This window comes from Salminus brasiliensis, chromosome 21 (assembly GCF_030463535.1).
Source record: "Salminus brasiliensis chromosome 21, fSalBra1.hap2, whole genome shotgun sequence".
In the NCBI taxonomy this organism is placed as follows: domain Eukaryota; kingdom Metazoa; phylum Chordata; class Actinopteri; order Characiformes; family Bryconidae; genus Salminus; species Salminus brasiliensis.
This window is the reverse complement of record NC_132898.1, coordinates 12,970,190-12,989,102: the sequence shown is the minus strand read 5'-3', so window position 1 is coordinate 12,989,102 and position 18,913 is coordinate 12,970,190. Positions and strand designations below refer to the sequence as shown.

At 37.9% G+C, this 18,913-nt stretch overlaps 1 protein-coding gene across 2 annotated transcripts in view; it reads right to left on the bottom strand.

Annotated features, from left to right (window-relative positions):
• Positions 1 to 8,946: 8,946 nt before the first annotated feature.
• Positions 8,947 to 18,913, bottom strand: part of fbln2 (fibulin 2) — a 106,139-nt gene continuing 96,172 nt past the window's right edge. For both annotated transcript variants that reach the window (XM_072665405.1, XM_072665406.1), the window contains 2 exons: positions 16,796 to 16,919; positions 8,947 to 12,428 (listed from right to left, as the gene is read on the bottom strand). In XM_072665405.1, coding sequence (XP_072521506.1) covers positions 12,071 to 12,428; positions 16,796 to 16,919 — 482 coding nt within the window. In that variant the 3' untranslated portion in view covers positions 8,947 to 12,070. The remainder of the gene's footprint in view (positions 12,429 to 16,795; positions 16,920 to 18,913) is intronic.

Sequence of the window (18,913 nt, the reverse complement as noted above, 5' to 3'; positions counted from 1 at the left end):
TGTGGTCAACTCTTACTGTATGTCAACACAGTACGAATATGTAGTGTGAGAGTAGCTTTTGCTGGCCTATCAGTGCCTCTTCAGTAGTATAGTAGTCCTACTGTAATCCACCTCACGCTAACGAAACACCAGGACCTGAGCTTAGTAGACTCGGATGCGTGGTGTGTTGTTACTGTTTTTGAGTGAATATCATTGACTGTGTGCACATTTGTGGTTATTGAGATTGTCAGTGGGCCTTATTCTTTGGTATGGATGTGTTTACTGAGAATTTTTATGGAATACTGCCTAGTGTATGAACATATTTATTGAGGTAGTTTATGGATAAATATGCATTAAGCGAGTGTATGTGAGTGTTTATTGGGGTTGTTTATTGATTGAAATCTCACATGAGACTTCTTTAACGTTGGACAGACCAATCAATTTGGTTCTTTATGAGCTAAGCTCTCCTAGTCCATAGATGTGTTTATTGAGGTTGTTTATGGACGTATCTTTTCTATTTTCGTGTAGAGATGTATGTTGAGCAGATTTTTTTTTTTTTGGTTCTACATCACAGTTTGGTCAACAACAAATTTTGAGTTGAGCCTCAAAAACATTAGTAAATGAGCTGCCGCTGAAGTTGCCTAAATATTGTGTACGATGTTTAGTCTGTGCCCCACCCCCAATCTGTTTACTGTTTATTCACATCTACAGGTTACAACTTCTCCTATCACATGACAACCCCAGACTTGGAGGCTTTTGACAATGAAGCTTTTAACCCTTGCTGGGATTTTAACTAATGACCTCATCAAACTTGATCAGCAGTAGTTAGCCTGTAGAGCCACTGTTGAGCTGTGAAGTTACATAAAAACAGTGATCTGTGTAAATGTACCTTTCTATTCCTTCCTGGACACAAAAAGGTACATGGTCTCTCAGCTCTAGAGTGGTGCATCTGTCTAACTGCCTGCTTGTCAAAAGACAGCAGATCATATATTCAAATCCTATCAACACCACAGCCCTCCATGTTCAGGAGTCTGAGATTAGGATGGCCTCGTCCCATGTAATAGGGGAAGTTCTAGCCAACAGATGGGACATAGACTATAAATCTATAAATCTAAGTTCTGCATGTTTCTGAGGCTCAACTCATTACATAAGGTTGACCAAATTGAGAGGCTGAGGCAGTAGTAAAAATTTAAGTTTTTCATTTGCATTATTTTATTTACAGTTTTTTTTTTTACAGTTTACATTACAATAGATAAAAGTAAAATATACATAAAAAGAAAATTATGTCCCCCTGGTTTGAAATGAACTCGGCCTGGGACGTCACACATGCCACATGACAGGGTTTGCCAGACATTGTCTACTTTCTTAAAATGTTGCTACAACAATGTCCAAAGGTTGCACCGTTTACATTTTCTCAACAATGTTGTCATAATATTGTCCCAACCTTCTCATTAGAAAACATTGCATCTTGGTCATAAAACCTTTTGACTACATTTCTAAAATTCCAATCATGTTCCATTATCCATTTTCTGTCATATTTTAGAACACAGTGTATTTCAATGTTGTGAACACCAATATGTTGTCACAGTAAGCATGTAAGAGCCACTGTAATGTAGGGAAAATGTACTTTTTGCATATTGAGTGCCTTTCAATGGCATAATAGTGGTGCCCCACAGCCATTGATATCAGAGGGGAATGATGACTCCGGCAAATGGTACAGAGCAATTGACAGAGCACAGCGGGCCATTTAACCTCTATAATGAACACCTTCAATCACCTAATACAGTCCATGCCACGGTGTCTTCCTAGTGTCATCTGAGCCAAGGATGGTTATTTCCACTATTAGGAATTATATAAACACATACACTAGTGAGCCAAAACATTATGAACATTGAGCTGTAGAGCAGCTGTAGAGCAGCACTTTCATCAGTGTCACTGTAGTCCAGTCTCAGCTCTATGCGATGTGGGCAGGGAGGGGGAAATGTGAGAGAAGTCAGTGCTATAATAAAACACAGATGATTTGTGCTCTGACTTTAATGTTAAGCCATGAAGCATGAGAGGGTTAAAGTTCTGCGGCCTGCGCCCTGCCCCGGAGCGTTAGAAGTGGAACGTCAGTCGATCAATCTAAAAGCACTCTCTCTCTCTCTCTTTCTCCCTCGCTCTATGATGAAAGCCTTGTCGACCTGACCCAATTCACAGAACAGGTAATGATCACCCCCTCCTTCCCAGCCAACATCCACCACCAGCACCTTTTATCTTCAAATTCCCATTCAGGATCAAAGGGGTGGCAGAAGAGTTAAGATGACTACTGCACGGGTGCCATATCTTTTGCATGCTGACACACACAAAGCATCCGGAGCCTTCTGTGTCAGGCAGGCCAACTCAATTCCATTTAATCATTACCTCTTTTTGGGCTTTATTAACCAAACAAGGAGGCTTTGCCAAGTGCCAAGTGCATTGATGGAGAAAGATGACCTTGAAGGGGAAAGCATTAGTGGCAGTTAAACAGCCAGAATGAAGCCTTGCAGATTAAAGTTGACAGTTTTAGGACAACCCGAAAGCAGTCTTGCTTAAGGATACACTAAAATACTTTGAACGGACCAGCGTGATAGATAGTTAAATCTGTTTGGACTTGGCGTTGTTACGTGTCAAGATATTCTGTTTATATTCTGTTAGCTTTGATCTGATTCCAGAAATGATAGCTTTAATATGACAGTCACTGCTGTAGGTGTCATACCTTGAATTAGTCCAGGCCTGTTGTTTTTTTCACAGTGGAGCAATGCAGTGTTGGGAGTGGCTTTAAACTGCAATTACATCTATTTAAATCCACTTCTTTATACTGTGTTATCTGAACCTTGATGTTGTGATGCAGGGAACTGCTAAATAATAGGGTAAGCCAGAGTTTTTTGCTATAGATTTTCTTAAATTTGTTCTTGAGAAAGAAAAAAAGTCATATTCATGATGTGTGTTCATGATGAACTGCAGATTTGATCATAGCTATGCTCTGTCATGGCGTGCTAGGCCAGACGTGAAGGGAGAGATGGAATCCAATGCAAGAGGGTTTATTCAACAAAACGAACATAAAAAACAAGAGTACGAAAAACATGAGGAGCAATGAGAGGGCAAAACCATGAACAAAATCAGAACGTGACAACACAAATGGTGAACATAACAAACCTGAGACTGGGAGGAATTGGGAGCTGAGCGAGCACTAAAGCAGCGCTCAATACATAGACAAGGAGAGCTGGGGAACCAGCCACTAAGCAAAATGGCAGGGCCGACCAAACCTGGAACTGCAGCGTGCTGCTGTGAGCGTGGATTGCCTTGCTGGGACGTGGGTAGCCAATAAATCCTGACAGTGAGCAAGCGAGCCTTGCTGATAGCGTTGTTAGCAGAGTGACCTGTTCCTGAATGCAGATACCAGGCCGAAGCTGAGCTTAACACACCTTAGTCGTTCGGGGAACCTCTCGGGCAACCTCAAGGTTCCAAACGCTACAATTCACAGCATTGAACCATGGGGTTGAGGCTCCTTAAGTACCCCCAGTCCTAGGTGAAACACATGAACCAAACGAACATGACTCGACACCCACATGAACTCAAACGAGGGGTAAGTCCTTATTTGGGCCTGTGGGCGGCGGCTCTAATGATAGTGGATTTCAAAGTCATAAATTGAACAGAAAGAAAACACTTGTGAATGTCATAAAATCTTTATTGCAAAATATGCCTAAATGGAAAATATGTCTACTTGGGAACTATTTCTGAATAAAGCCCTATATATATTTAGTCCAACTAATTTGGAGCATTTCTTTTGTCTGTTTATCCAAAATTAATTCAACTAAAAACAGACAAAAATGGAGATAGCGATATAACTATCTATCTATCAGTCTATCTATCGGTCTATCTATCGGTCTATCTATCTATCTATCTATCTATCTATACACTGTTTTGGTGGGTTTTTAAACTTAATGTAAGTTTCTTATAAAAAAAGATGCTTCATAATAAGTACATGTATATTATCAAGGGAACAATACAATGGATACAATTCTATTCGTTTATACTATTATATACTCAGTTCCCTTTTTTACAGGTTCAATTGAAAGTTATTGAAATATATTTTATAAAAGGTTGCCATTTAGCGTAGTATTTATTGGCTTTCTCTCTCAGTAAAAAATATGTTTTTCCAGTTGAACATGTTCCACAATCTCTTTCATCTAAATGGCAAATGTAAGCCTGAGGTTTAGTTTGTTTCCAGAGCAGTAATATCAGTCTGCGTGCTAGCAGTGTAACAAATGTGATTACATTATGTTTATTATTTGACAGTACTGGATTAGTGCTCTTAATACCTGACAAAGCTGTAGCTGGATCTGGAAAGGCCCAATATTTGTAATGTGTCCCAAACCTGAAGAACCATGGATGTGAAACCTAGAAGGTGTGACAAAAGTCAGTGGGCATATGCTCAAGTACTAGGGATGAGGTGGTGGTAGGTGGTTTTTATGGGTTTGCTTGGTGGCAGTGGTATCCTATTTGCTTACATCTTGAACAGTAGGATAGTATGCATAAAATAAGTCTGCATTAAAACAAAGTTTTGTGTTTTATGTATTCATTAATTTATTTTTACAAAGTTATTTTATTTAAGTTTAAAAATCACTGTGTTACAGACCACTGATATCCTAAAGTCTTCTGTTGTTTAAGTATTTAAGTTGTATTTAATTTCGAGTCAACAGGTTTTTGGTTCTCTTCTAAGTCCAGGGGAACTTGTTGAAATGATTGTCGGGGGCAATCGAATGTACAATACGGATAAGCGACACAGAGATTAGGTTGAAAAACACTGAAGGATTCCTTTAACCATTAAAATGTCTTGGGCCTCCAAAAACACACTGTAATAGCCATTTAAAGACAAACTCTGCACTTATCTGGAGATTCATAACTTCCTGCAAGCATCTTTATCAGCAGAATGGCCGCAGTGCTTGGGCTGAGCACTTGATTTCCTGGAACATGGGGACGTATATTTAGCTCTTTAGTGATAAAGAGTGCACAGGGGAAGAGAATAATCAATCAAAGGCTGCACACTCCTACAAGTGTGTGGGACGCCACCTGAATGGCCGGAAGTGTTTGAGGCTCATTTCTGTCCACAAGTAGGAAAAGGACCACCTCCACGGCACAGCCTAATGGAACATGCTGCATCTAATCTGTAGCACACTTACCTCACACAATGAGAAGTGCTGAGACTGCTGTTAGGGTTAATGCTCCAAAACATTGGGCAAATCAAACATATCAAGCATGTAATGTTTACTGTTTAAAATCATCTTAGAAAGCAGTTTGAAATGTCATATCTTAGCATTTCTCAGTTTTGTTTTTGCATCATCATTTGGCATTCAGTTACATACATTGATGTTGTTCTACTGCAAATCTTTGTATTAGCACTTTTTATTTTATTATAGTATAATTTGTTCCGTTTTTGTTGCCAATATCTAAGCCTACTTTTTAGGTGAAAAAATAATTATATAATAATAATGTTTGTTGTATGAAAGGAACTATAGCAATGAAGTTATTAATAATACAATAATTAATCTAAAATATGACATGATGTAATATATATATAATGATAATTGTTATTAATGTTATTAAAATGTTTATATTTAGATTTTGTTCTGTCTAACCATAAGCTTAAAAGCAATAACATATTTATTGAAAATAATATGTTGATATTGATTATAGTATGAATAATATATTTAGTTATATATAATTTATGATAAATATGAATATTTTAATGAACGCAGGATCATCATCTATACGCATTTTCCCTAATGATTTCTTATATTCTGTGATAAGAAAAGTATTTAAAGCTGTTACTGTTATTGTTTATACTGATGATCTCCTCACACTTGATGAGCAGTAGTTAGAATGTAGAGTCGTGTGAAAAACAAAGTACATTCCTCTTTGAATTCTTTGATTTCACATATCAGGACATTATAATAAAAAAACATCTGATCATAAGCAGCTCTCAAAATAAGGTAAATACAACTTCTTTAGCTTGTAGAACCTCCTTTAGCAGCCATAACATGAAGTAATGGTATTCTATATGACTTTATTGATCTTTCAAGTTGTTCTGGAGTAATTTTACCACACTCTTCTTTACAACTTTGCTTTAGTACATTGAGGTAAGTAGACATTTGTTTATGCACAGCTCTCTATAAGGGCCTACTACTATTTCAATTAGATGAGGTTTAAACTTGCCTCACCTTGATTCTTTTCTTTTTCAGCCACTCTGTTGTGGATTTGCCAATGTGCTTGGGATAATTGTCTTGTTGCATGGCCCAGTTTAAGCCAAGCTTTAGCTTTGGGATAAATGGTCTCACATTTGACTCTAGAATACTTTGGTATACAGAGTTCATTGTCAACTCAATGGCTGCAAGGTGCCCAAGTAATTTGGCTGCAAAAAAAAAGCCTAAAAAATCACAATCACAATTGGTGAGTTTGCTGTGTTTGGTTTTTGCCAAATGTGGTGCTGTGCATTGTGGCCAAACATCTACATTATGGTTTCGTCTACCCAAAGGACATTCTTCCTGAAGTCTTGTGGTTTGGTCAGATGCAACTTTGCAAACTTAAGGTGTGTTGCCATGTTTTTTCTAATTGTTTTTTCTAATTGTACCTTCTAATGAACCTGAACATTTAACATGCTAACTGAGGTCTGTAGAGTCTGAGATGTTGCTCTTGGGTTATTTATTTATTTTTTTTTTCTGAGCATCGGACGCTCTAACCTTGGGGTAAATTGCTGAGATGTGCACTTCTAAGAACTGCCTGGAATGTTTTACACTTGTGAATAATCTTTCTCACTGTACCATACTGTACTGTACTCTCACTGTACTGTAATAATGGGCTTCAAATTGTTTAGAAAAGGCATTATAACCTTTCTCTATGATATCTGCAGTCTTGTCTTTCCTCCTTGGCATTGTGGTAACACACCTGAATGTCTCAGACCAGCAAACTGTCAAAACCTCTGATTTTACAGAGGTGGTTAAACTTGCTGATGCTCATTTAATCGAGGGCATTTGATTCAAATATATTTACCCTCTTATACCTATAGAAGCAGTAAAGATCATTTTTCACACACTGCTGCTGCATTTTGGCTACACTTGTTAAATAAATAATGACACAGTGGAAGCTGTTGTATGTTGTTCATACCTTTTAAAACCTGTTAAGAGTCATATTTTTCAATATGTCCTGATACGTAAAACCATAGAATTCGAATAGGGTGTACTTTGTTTGACTGTTGCTGGATATTTGTTTTGTGAAAACCACTAATAATTGCATGTTTAGTTGTAATACTACAAATAACTACTACAAACAGCAACTTAGTCTGTAACTCTGAATTAGAATCTTCACATTCATAGATGTTTTTTCAATGTCTTATTACACTGTGGAACAGCTATGCATTTAATATGCATCTTTCCTTCTGAACCTCTAAGGTCAGAGAAGCGTTTTAAACAGGCCTGTGATTTAAGTATGATTTAGTACAGTGCTATTAGGCTGACATATCATACTATCCCTCATTCCATTTAGTAAAGCCTCAGTCGGAGGTTATCTGCAGCACGGTGTGTAACCCACACAGCTTTGAATGCTGCACGCCCTTTTCCGATACCCACACAATGGGAGGGAGTGATGAGTGGCCTTTAGGGTGGACCAAAGTGTGATAGCACAGGGTCCGATCAGGACTTCAGTGGGAGGCAGGAGAAGGGGGACTACTTTGTTTTTAAAAGCAGATCCAGATGCTGTTCCACTGCAGCTGTGATAAGATAAACCTGAGCATCAGGCTCAACAAGGGTCAGCAGCTAAGGTGCCACTGAATTAGAAATTTAATATAAAATAGAAAAATTGTAATTATTATATATATATATATATATATATATATATTTTTTTTTTTATTAGAAGACATTAAGTCGTACCAGATAGTGGTGCTATCATCTAGGTGTCCTTTTGGCATGGTGTTTTGTTTGCTAGCTCTTGTTAGCTCCTATTGTGTGGCGCATTACCACGTCGTACCATTAACTATGACTAGCAGGGCTTTCGCTTTAAGCTGAAGTAACAGACTGTGAACCTCAAACACTTGTCTCCTCTTTCAAAAAATATAATCTGGTATAACCAAAAAACAGGCCAATTCCAAAACCTCCTATAGTGTTTGAGGTTCACAATATGTTACTTTATGTACTGAACTTACAAAGGAAAATACAGTTTTCCATTTCTCAAAGGTTCTTTAGTAAAGCCAAACATAGAACCATGACGACTCAAATAATCATTTGAAAGCTTAAATTGTTGTTTGACTGGTTGAAGGGTTCTTTAGATTGGTGAAAACAATTTGTAGATGGTATAGAACCTAAAATTGTTCTATATAGCACCAAATATTATGCTGTTATGAGACAAGAAGTGTTCCTATATAGTTCTATGTAAAACTCTTTTATTCAACCAAACATTTGTGGAAACTACCATTTCCATAGCATGTAATAGCTTAGCTTGGACAGGCAAATGATGTTTGGACAGTTTGCTGACTTGGGACATGGTGCATAGATTTTTACATCATTACTTGACAAATACCTTATTTATATATAAGTGCAATCCTTTGTGTTCATCAGTGAGGTTAATGGTACTAAAAATATGTAGTTAACTATTTTACTCAATAATTCATAACCTTAATTGCAGAGCAAAGATGCAGTTGTACATTAGCCATAACACATATTTATTTGTTTAGATATTAGATATTGAGTTATTTAACAGATGTTGGGCATGAGCTAATGAATTACATATGTATAAGAGGTTTTAGAATTAGCAAAGATACTGAAGCTAAAATCAACAGTTCTGCTCAACACCACCAGATGGAGCTATGTGCTCATTTCAGAGAAACAAGCCTTCCAATCGCTGTAATAAGAGTGTCCTTAACATTCCCCCCAAAAAGTCACTCCAGCACTCGTCTCAGTTTTGGTCTTTGTTTTATTGATTCAATGGTGATTTGGGTTATTAGTCTGATCCTTCTGGATCAGATCACTCTGTTTTGTTCTTTTAAAAAGTTCCAATGAAGTCTGTCTCTTTTCCAGACTGATGTTTTAAGGCTGAAGAGATGAGTTAATAAGTTTCCCCCTGAGAGATATAGATAACATACATTAACAGGCCTAAGAAGAGAAAATAATATATACGTACAAAAACCCTTTAAAACGATCAAACCTCCTCAGCACTGTACTGAAGCTCACACATACTTACAGTGTGAATGTCAAAGGCATTCCATATACCAGCGGAGAATGCGAGGCTACAAATGTGACACAAAAATATCATACATCCGTTTGACTGCAAAAGATATACCACATTGATTACTGAAGATGCCTTGGCTGCAAATTTACCTTTTATGTGCTGTCAATGATGCTCATTAGAAGTGAATATAACGATGCAATTCTAGATATTTTTTTTTTGCATCCAGTAAGTAATTGATTTCAAATGAGCTGGAAAACTCAGACTCTGGAGTGAAGGGATACAGCGCCATGAGAGGACTGGGAAGCATTGCTTTCATGAAAAATTAATGAGGTGTTATAAAAAGCAAGAGATAAACTGGCACAGTATAAATAATATCTGGCAGAGGGTATTTTTAATACTTTAAAGAAGAAACATAGCTCAAAAGCTAACACTCTCTGCAGTCCCGGATCCCCTGTTTGTCCCCTGTTCTGACAGAACACAAGCTGTTAGATCCCCCCGTTGATGGCAGAAAAAAAGTCCTTGGTGAGATTCTTTCGAGAACATTTTTTTAAAAAAGCTTAGCACCTATGAACTGACAGCTAGCGAGTGACTCCCACTCTCCAGCATAGCACCATTAATCAGTGGTTTACAGCTCCATTCCAGAAGACACACTGCCCTGCACTGTTTCAAAACACACCTAACCCAGCCCAGAAAGAGACATGAGATCTACAGTCAAGCAGAGTTTTGGTAATCAAACAAATCTGACCCAGCTAATTAAGGCCTTTAGGAGCATCTACAGGCCAGATTCTGAAGCCACATATGAAACTATATGCATACTGGGATGCTGCCTGGAACTGGTAGGGAGCAAAACAGTAAGCAAACAATCTTCGCTTTACTTTTTATCCCAGTCTTTTGCTATGCCTACCTTAGGAAGTCCTGTCCTTCCTCTGAGAATGACTCACTGGAAAGATACTTATGGGTCAATACTAATAAGCATTTTAGCCATCCTTTTTTGGAACCAAAAGTGGTTCTTCTATGGCATTGCTCAAAGAACCATTTGCAGATCTTTTATTTTTACAAAAATCAACCATAACATTAGTACCACTGACAGATGACTTGAAATATATTGATTATATTCATCTGTCAAGAGGTGGGATATATTAGACAGCAAGTGAGCAGACAGTTCTTAAAGGTGAATGGGCAAGCATAGGAATCTAAACCACTTTCACAAGAGCCACAATGTGATGGCTAGACCAAGTCAGAACATCTCCAAAACATCAGACAGGTCTTGTGGGGTGTTCCAGGTATGCAGTAGTCAGTACCTACCAAAAGTGCTCCAAGAAAGGACGACCGGTGAACAGGGCTATGATAAAATCCCTAAGGCTCCTCATTGATGTGATCTACAGAGGCCCCACCTTACAGTTTATAGGACTTAAAGGATCTGCTGCTAATATTTTGGTGCCAGATACCACATGATACCTTCAGAGGTCTTGTGGAGCCCATGTCTTGAATGGACAGGTCTGTTGTGGCAGCACAAGGGTGACCTACACAATATTAGGCAATATTAGTAATTCTAATGTAATAGCTGATCGGTGTAAGAGTGTATGGCGCATTTAACTTGCTAGCGGCTAACCTATTGAGTCATTCTCAGAAGAAGGTAGCTGTGGTGTAACCCCAAGCTGAAACGTTTTGGGAAGGTGGCATGTGAGCTGATTTGCTCTGTACTGGTGGCAGACAGCATTTCAATATGCACACACCCGGAATCGCTTTTGCATGCTGGTACATGATTGCCCTTGGACTAGCGTAAACCCTGTCGAGAATGTATGTTTATTTTATGATATTGTTCATATTTATATACTGTGCACATGTGAATGCCTGATTGTTGGCTACACTCAAATCTCATTCTCTGTGGGCTGATGTCAGTGCAGTTTGCACTAGGGTTAGCACCTAAACTGACTTTGCAGCTAAACTCAGATAAATAGGGCTGGAGTTGGTCTTCCCAGGGCTTGATACATCCAAAAGTACCCAAATACTCCTTCTAACTAAAGACTTGCTTTACTGTTTTAAAGCAACAGTATGTAACAATTTTACAATTTTACCTTAAAATAACAGCTTGATCATTTTGATGTTGCATCTCTGTCATCTCTGTCTGGTTTGCAAGAACTGCATAGCGCTGTGTGAGTCATATTTGTTTAAAATCCTGTAATATTACTCTACAGTCCACATACTTTGTTCACTTCAGATGCCAGTTTCACTTCAGGTGCTCAAGGAGTGATTTGTATACTGCAGTGGAGTAAAAATGAATTACACTGCCCACCTATGGGGGGGGGGGGGGGCCCAGGAGCAAATACCAGTTTATGAATAATGCTAATGAAGGTGCACTCATTGCTAATCCAGGCATTCAATCATGCACATACAGGTTGTATAATTGTAATGTTAAAGCATTAGCCAAGAAATGGGAAGTTCTAGAACAGACTCAAGTTAGTATGCCCAATGCTGAGCATTGGCTACAGTGGTCCAAAGCCCTCTAGCACTGGCAATAAAGCCCTGTGTTGTCTATAGTGATCAAGTACTAGATCAAGAGTGGTGTTTGTGATCCAGAATTGACTGTCCAGCATTGCTAATGCTCAATCATGTTCTTTGGCTATGGCTGAATGCTATCAAATCTTTACAGCAATGATCTAACATCTAGTGTAAAGACTTGTAATTATCTTTGATTTAGGAAGCAACACAGGTGTCTGCAAACTGATGAGTCTGACGGAATTAAACGTGTTGAGGTAGGGAAGATGTTAAACAGTGAAGGGCAGTGGGTACCCAGGACCAGAGTTAAGAACCACAGCCATAATTCATGTAGCATGACTCGGAGTGGTCTTCACATGGAGTGTGCAGTGATGAAGACGTAGATGCGTGCAAGGAAGCTAGTGAAGGTGCCCTGGCGCAGGAGCTTCATCTCCACATCGATGAGGAAGTCCCGCGGGCCGTGGATCTGACGCTGCAGGTACACAGCTCCAGTGAAGCTGTTGAGGCGGCGGGTGCTGAAGTAGCCTTCCTCATTCCCACGAGGGATACTGAGGATGATGTTGTCACCCGAGTAGGCCGGAGACGGGCCGATCCGGAAGATCTGAGCTGGAATGACGATGTTGGTTTGGAAGCTCAGCTGATAGTAGGTGATTCGCAGAGGCATGTTCTGGCAATCCTGGAAACTGGGACAGCTTGCACGCTCACAGCGTCTAAAACACACACATATAGACACACACAAATAGTTAATGATGTGAAGGTAACCTAGCTTACCCAGAGCGTGCAAGTGTTACTACCAGGGGCCTAAATACCTGGCAAATAACAGGCAAGTTGAACCAGGTCCTCTTGTGCAGAAAAACACAAAACCGCAGGAACCCAGTCCACCAGGACCCTCTTCTAGCCCCCCATCAATGGTCAGGAATATAAGAGCTTTTACTAGAAGAATGGTTGTATGTATATTTTGGAGTCATGAATAAAGTGGGCCAAGACTGTCTTGGAGATTTGAAAACAACATGTTTTAAAGTTCTGCTTTGTTGATATTGGATTTTCTTGAGGAAAAAGGAATACATCATATTCCCTTTAAAACCAAAATTTTAATGACACAAAATTTTGATTACATCAACATTCATTAGTTAATTAAAGACAAAGTTAATGGAGATAAATATTCTACTTTTGAATGGTTAAACACACACCGGACCAATTTGACCCAGGAACATTAGGTTTAAATGGGAATTTTGAATGGAACACAATCATGTCAGTGTCACTGCTCTGGAACTGGGAATGATCCACCCCCCAAATAATATCTGCTGAACAGTCCTGTAGTCAGAAACTGACCAATGACGGAGGTAGAAGGTGGGGGACTAATCAAGCATTTACAGATATCAGCAGTCATTGTAGTTACTGTACAACTAAGTAGTGCTTTTTATTAAGTTGATGCCTAATAAAGGCAATCTACAATAATAGAGTGTCATGAAAAAGTATTTGCTTCCTCTTTTTATCCTTCCCTTTTTATATCCATTACACTTATTTCAGACCCCCATATATACAAAACGTAATATGAGACAAGGGGAACAAAAGGAAAGCCCATGTAACACCCATATAAAGTAATTTCACCCACGCTTTACTGGATGTGCCACCTTTAGCATTTATAACTGAAGATCAGCCTTTTATTTCTCTCATGGAGGAATTCTGGCCCACTGTTCAGATCTCATTTTCAGCCACTCTCAATTCAGCCACATTTGAGGGCTTTTAAAAAAGAACTGCTTCTTTAAGGTCCTGCCGCAGCACATCAATGGGGCTCACATTAGGACACTGGGCACTCCAAAACCTTACGTTTCTTTTGAGCCTGGGAGAGGAGGACATGCTCTAGGGCTTTGGATCATTGTCTTGCTGCATAACCTAATTGGGATTGACTTTCAGAGAGCAGACTGATGATCGGGCATTCTCTAATGAGCAAAAGCTGTACACCATTAGAATACCACAATGTTTGATTGTTGGTATGATGTTCTTATAGTGGAATGCTGGGTTTAGAGCTTTAGGTCAGATGTTACCACTTATTTTCCACTAAGTTCCACTTTAGTGTCATCGGTCCACAGAACATCATTCCAGAAGAGTTGGGGTGATTAAGGTGTTTTTGGAAAATCTGAAGGATGTCTTTTTGTTTATATCAGCAATGGTTGACAGTGATTTTCATCTCTCCCTTAACCATTTTTCCACTTTTCATTCATTTGTCACTTATCCTGCAATGGCATAAATGCTGCCTCTTTCTGAGATGAACAAGGTCTGGTGTGAGTTCTTTTGTGACTGCAGTGAATAAGTTGTTACCGCACTCTGGCAGAAATACAGGTAGGTTACATTTATAGATAATAGCTAATGGACCCAGAGTTGACCCAATAGTCCCAGAGCCTCAAAACTAACTTATATAGGAATATTGGATATTTCTATAAACATTTTTCTCATCTGATATTTCTTATATTATTCTTGACTGATGTTTAGTTTAACCGATCCCAATAGCAGTTACCTTTTACACAGAGCCAGTTGGTGTTAAATACTTTTGTTTTTCAATGATAACTGAAATGTAAAAATTTTTGTCTTTCTGAAAAATATTGTAACAATTAAGTGTGACAAATATGTAAAAATAGAACAATAAGTATGGTTTTATAGCAATGTATATTAGAAGTAGAATATTTTTTTATTGTATTTGGCATTATTGATGTCCCTTGTGCAGATGTTCCACACTCAAGTGGAAAAGATAAGATAAACACAATTTTACCAAAACATGTAAATCTACTTGTCTCCACAATGTGGACAAAAGTATTGGGACACTGCTCATTCTTTCTTTTTTTCTTAAAATCGAGGATATTAAGAAAGTTTATCCTGTTTTTGTTGGAGTAACTGTCTCTACTATCCAGGAAAGGCTTTCTGCTAGATTGTGGAGCAAAGCAATAAGAGCATTAGTGAGGTCAGGATGTTGGATGATTACCATCCCACCTCATCCCCTACTTCTCAACTCATCACAAGAGTACTGAGAGAATGAATGGCACAATGAAAAGGCACACAAAAAGTAATGTGACTGTTGAACAGCTGATTATTTGCGCCACAAATGCTTGTAATCTGACACCGTATCAGACAGTAAAGCACTTTTAAAATGACTCTGTTGAAGCTCTTGTTACATTTTCAATTTCATTTCAGCAGTTATCTCTTTTTGGTATTTTTAGCTCATTAAAACTGGCCCTGGTATTGTGACAAAATATTGGGCCCCAGTAGACCTCTATCTACAGTAGGTGCATCTGAATGGCGTGTGCTGTAGAAGAGTGTTTGTGTGTCCTCCAGAGATTGCATAGGCGTGTGTGGCGGAAGCCCCATTTGATCAGAAACAGTTGCCTTCATCTCTCAGTCTAATGAAAGTCGTGCTCCTGAAGGACTGAGCTCAATAAACTTGCCACAGGCATGGATTTCCTTACTTTAGATGGCAATTGCTGGCTCACACGAGACCAGAAGGGCATAACACATAACAAGTCCATCAAAAGTATGGGGACATTTAGCTTTTCAAAATATTATGTGCAAAATAGCTTTGTCAGTATATAAGCAGGTTTGCCTAGAGGAAAGCAATGTCCCACATGTCAATATCGATCTTTGTGTTGGTGCTATCTCGGGAACTATGCTAAAACCCGCACATTTTAGCCCCTTGTAATGTTGCTCATCAGCACTCTCACCTTTCAGGAGATTAGGCCACATTTGCGCCAAAGGATATTATGTGCTTTTAACAGTAGTAGCTGTGCAGCGCACACACACTATTTGCAGTGCCTCCTGTTAGCATATTATCCCAAAATATTACCAAGTTAGATCCCAAAGATCATTGGTTGTTCACAGAAGTTCACTGGCTGGTTGGCATTACAGAACTTCTTTAGTAAGGCCAAAGGTGCTATACAGCATTGTGTCAAAGAACCATGCCAATGCTTAAAGTGTCCTTTTGATTAAGGAAGAACATTTTGTAGATGGTTCTATTTAGGAACCTTAAAAACATGGTTGTTTATAGCACCAAAAAAATGTTCCACTATTGTTAAAAGTCAAAAAACACTTAATCAGCACTTTAGTTTTTGTTTAGGGTACAGGAGAGGAGGTTGGATGTGGGTTTTGCACTTGACAATCAAATGTTATATGTTATTGATTTGTTAAAAACACACTCTGACATGGTTTTCAATCATTTAATAATTTCAAATGAAAATTTATTTGAGTTTCTCAGACCTCATTAGTGTGATAATTTTAAATATGACCTTAAATAAGAATAAAATAAAAAAATTAAAACAACATATTACAAAAACTAAAATTATATAAAATAAATAATAATTCATCATGAATAAGAAAATAAAATAAAAAACATAGTACTTTCTGCTTCTAGGTGTAATAGTCTTTGCACTGCATTCACCAGAAAGATACATACAGATTACTCATTTGAATGTACTTGAATTAATCTTTAAAGCTCATTTAAGGGGGTTACACAATTTTGTGTTATATATTTTTCGTTTAGTTTGAAAAACTTCTCTGAGCAATACATTTTGCATGTATCAAATGTGATTCAAAATGTATATCCTATATGCAAAGTCTATTTTTTAACAACTATTTAGATTAATTTATTATATATTACTTATTATATACATTTTGATGGTTTAAGGTCTAAAATATTTTTTTTTAGATTTTCTATTCTGAAAAGCCTAGATATTAAATTGATGCAATATACAAAATATGTGGTTCAATGTGTATACAGAATCAGTCAATCAGGACAATCAGGTTGAAATTTTCTCTTTTTTTTCACACACACACACACACACACACACACACACACACACACACACACACACACATACACACATACACACTTAATATATTTTGTAAAAGCCAGTGCAAGCCATTGCTCAGAGGTTTAAATTGTAAATTGGTGTGGTAGAGCAAGCTAGCATTTTAATTTAGAAAATTCAAACTGTTAAAAATTTATTTCATATTTTCATATTTTGGATTCTCATACATAAGGCTTCTGTGTGTGAAGATAACTGAGCGAAAAAATAAATGGCTCACTCACGTGTCCGTCACTTTCCGGTAGTTTTCAGGGCATGTAAAAGACAGGCAGCGGAAACTGCCCTGGACGTTGTAGCATGTTTGGGAGGCTGAACAGTTGTGTGCTCCAGTGGCACACTCATCAATATCTGAAAGAGCATACAAAAGACATTCAGATGTAAAACTTACAAAACACAAATTAGATGTGATGTAAAACATTTGCAAAAAAAAAAAAAAAAAAAAGTCTTGAGTCACATTTCTAGTTTCTGTACTAGATCCGTAGTGGAACTGAACAAACAGAACTGAGGTTTATTAGGATCTATTACCTTTTTGGGATCACATCACAAAATATAATGGCACCTTATTATTACAGCTAAACATAAAGTACAAATTCTAGGATTTGAAAACACTCACGAGTACAATTCCATAACATTTCTTTATGAATGTCTATATAAATTGCATCCATTATACTGGTAATGAAAAAGTAGTAAAACAGTACGTTTTTTATTCTTTTTACTTTGCTCTGAATGTTTAGCCTGAACCCAAGTTCTTGAAACAAGGCACAAAACAAAGCAGCCAATCAGAACAGAGGTCATTTGCATTCAGTGTCTTAGTCTTAACAGCACAACATCAACAGTCTGTTTAGTTCTAAAGTCAAAAAAGCCCAGAGGTTGTAAAATAGTCATGTGAATGAATTATGAATTATGGCTACTTTAGATACATAAAACCACACAAACATGAGGAGGAAACATCCAAAAAAATAAAAGAAAAATGTAGAAGTGGATCAAGAAAACGCTGTTAATAAAGAGTCATAGTAAAGCCTAGCAGTATTAAACCTAAACACTGTGGTCAGTGCTGGTCATTAGCTGGGCTTTGTCCTACAGAAGTCAATAGCATTGCCTGTAGCCGCAATTAATTATGCACCTCACCCACAGATGAGGTTTTCGATACGGCTCGCCGTCTTCAATCCACACGCTAATTCGCTCAGAGTATGCTCGAGCTAACCTCTGGGAATGGGTAGAGCTTCTTTCTACTGCACTCTTACTCTATATCTCTTACTCTCTCTCTCCCTCATAAGGAACTAAAGGGAGATGTGCCACTTTGTGATCTTTCTTGACAGGAGATTGAGCACTGCTTCACTTGACCTGAGGTCAAGGTCTTGTAAGACAAGTTACCTGTCCTCTCAAATTACAGAAAGAAAGGAGGGGACATGCTCAGGTGCTTTTTATTAGTCAGTGCTGATGCTGAGTTTGGGATATGGTAGTTTAATAACGCTACACTTTTTATATAATAAAGGTGCTAAAAACGGATCTATTATTCCATAATGGTTCAATAAATAAGCATGTTTGTAATAGAGATGGGTGTGAAGAACCTTTTTATGAAACCAAAAGTTGTTTTTCTATGCCAATGCTAAAATAATCATTTGCCACACTTTTATTTTTAAGAGTGAAGAAAAGAATCTGCCCGTAGTTGTTAGGACTCGCTATTATGAAACTTCATGCTCAGTCACTAGTCAGATTAGTTAAACATGGGAAGATGGGTAGTGTAGTTTTACCACAGGACATCTGTTATGATCAATGTGAAATTTCGATGAGGAGATGGGAGTGGCTACACTTATGCATTACAGTAAAAATATTTAGTGTAGAAATGACCACTGCTCTGATTGCCTGTCTCAGTTGAGGTGGAAGGATATTTGGCCAACTTTGCCCAGTGTTGCAGATATTATTCTACAATAATGCATAATAAATAAGGGACTAGATCTTTGTTGCTTGAAGGCAGCAGTGCATGAGACCCTGCTATTAAAATGTCATTGCACTGCAAGTCTCAAAGTGCCTCATTTCTGTGCTTGTGCAATGCCAATCATAAGATTAAATGAACTACCTACCTTTCAAGTTTTATTATTTTACTCAACACTATTTTCATTGTTTTATTTGTACAACCTGAGAACACTAATATATTACATCATGTGATCTATAAACTGTTAAGAGGCCCCGTAGCCATTATTTTCCCATGTACTGTACACATACAATGTTAGTGTGGTTCTATGAACCAGATCCTGTTTGTAATTTATTTCATAACCTTTGTGTCTCCTAGAATTGAAATCGTCTGTTTTGGACCTGGGGTAAATTGCTGAAAATGTTTT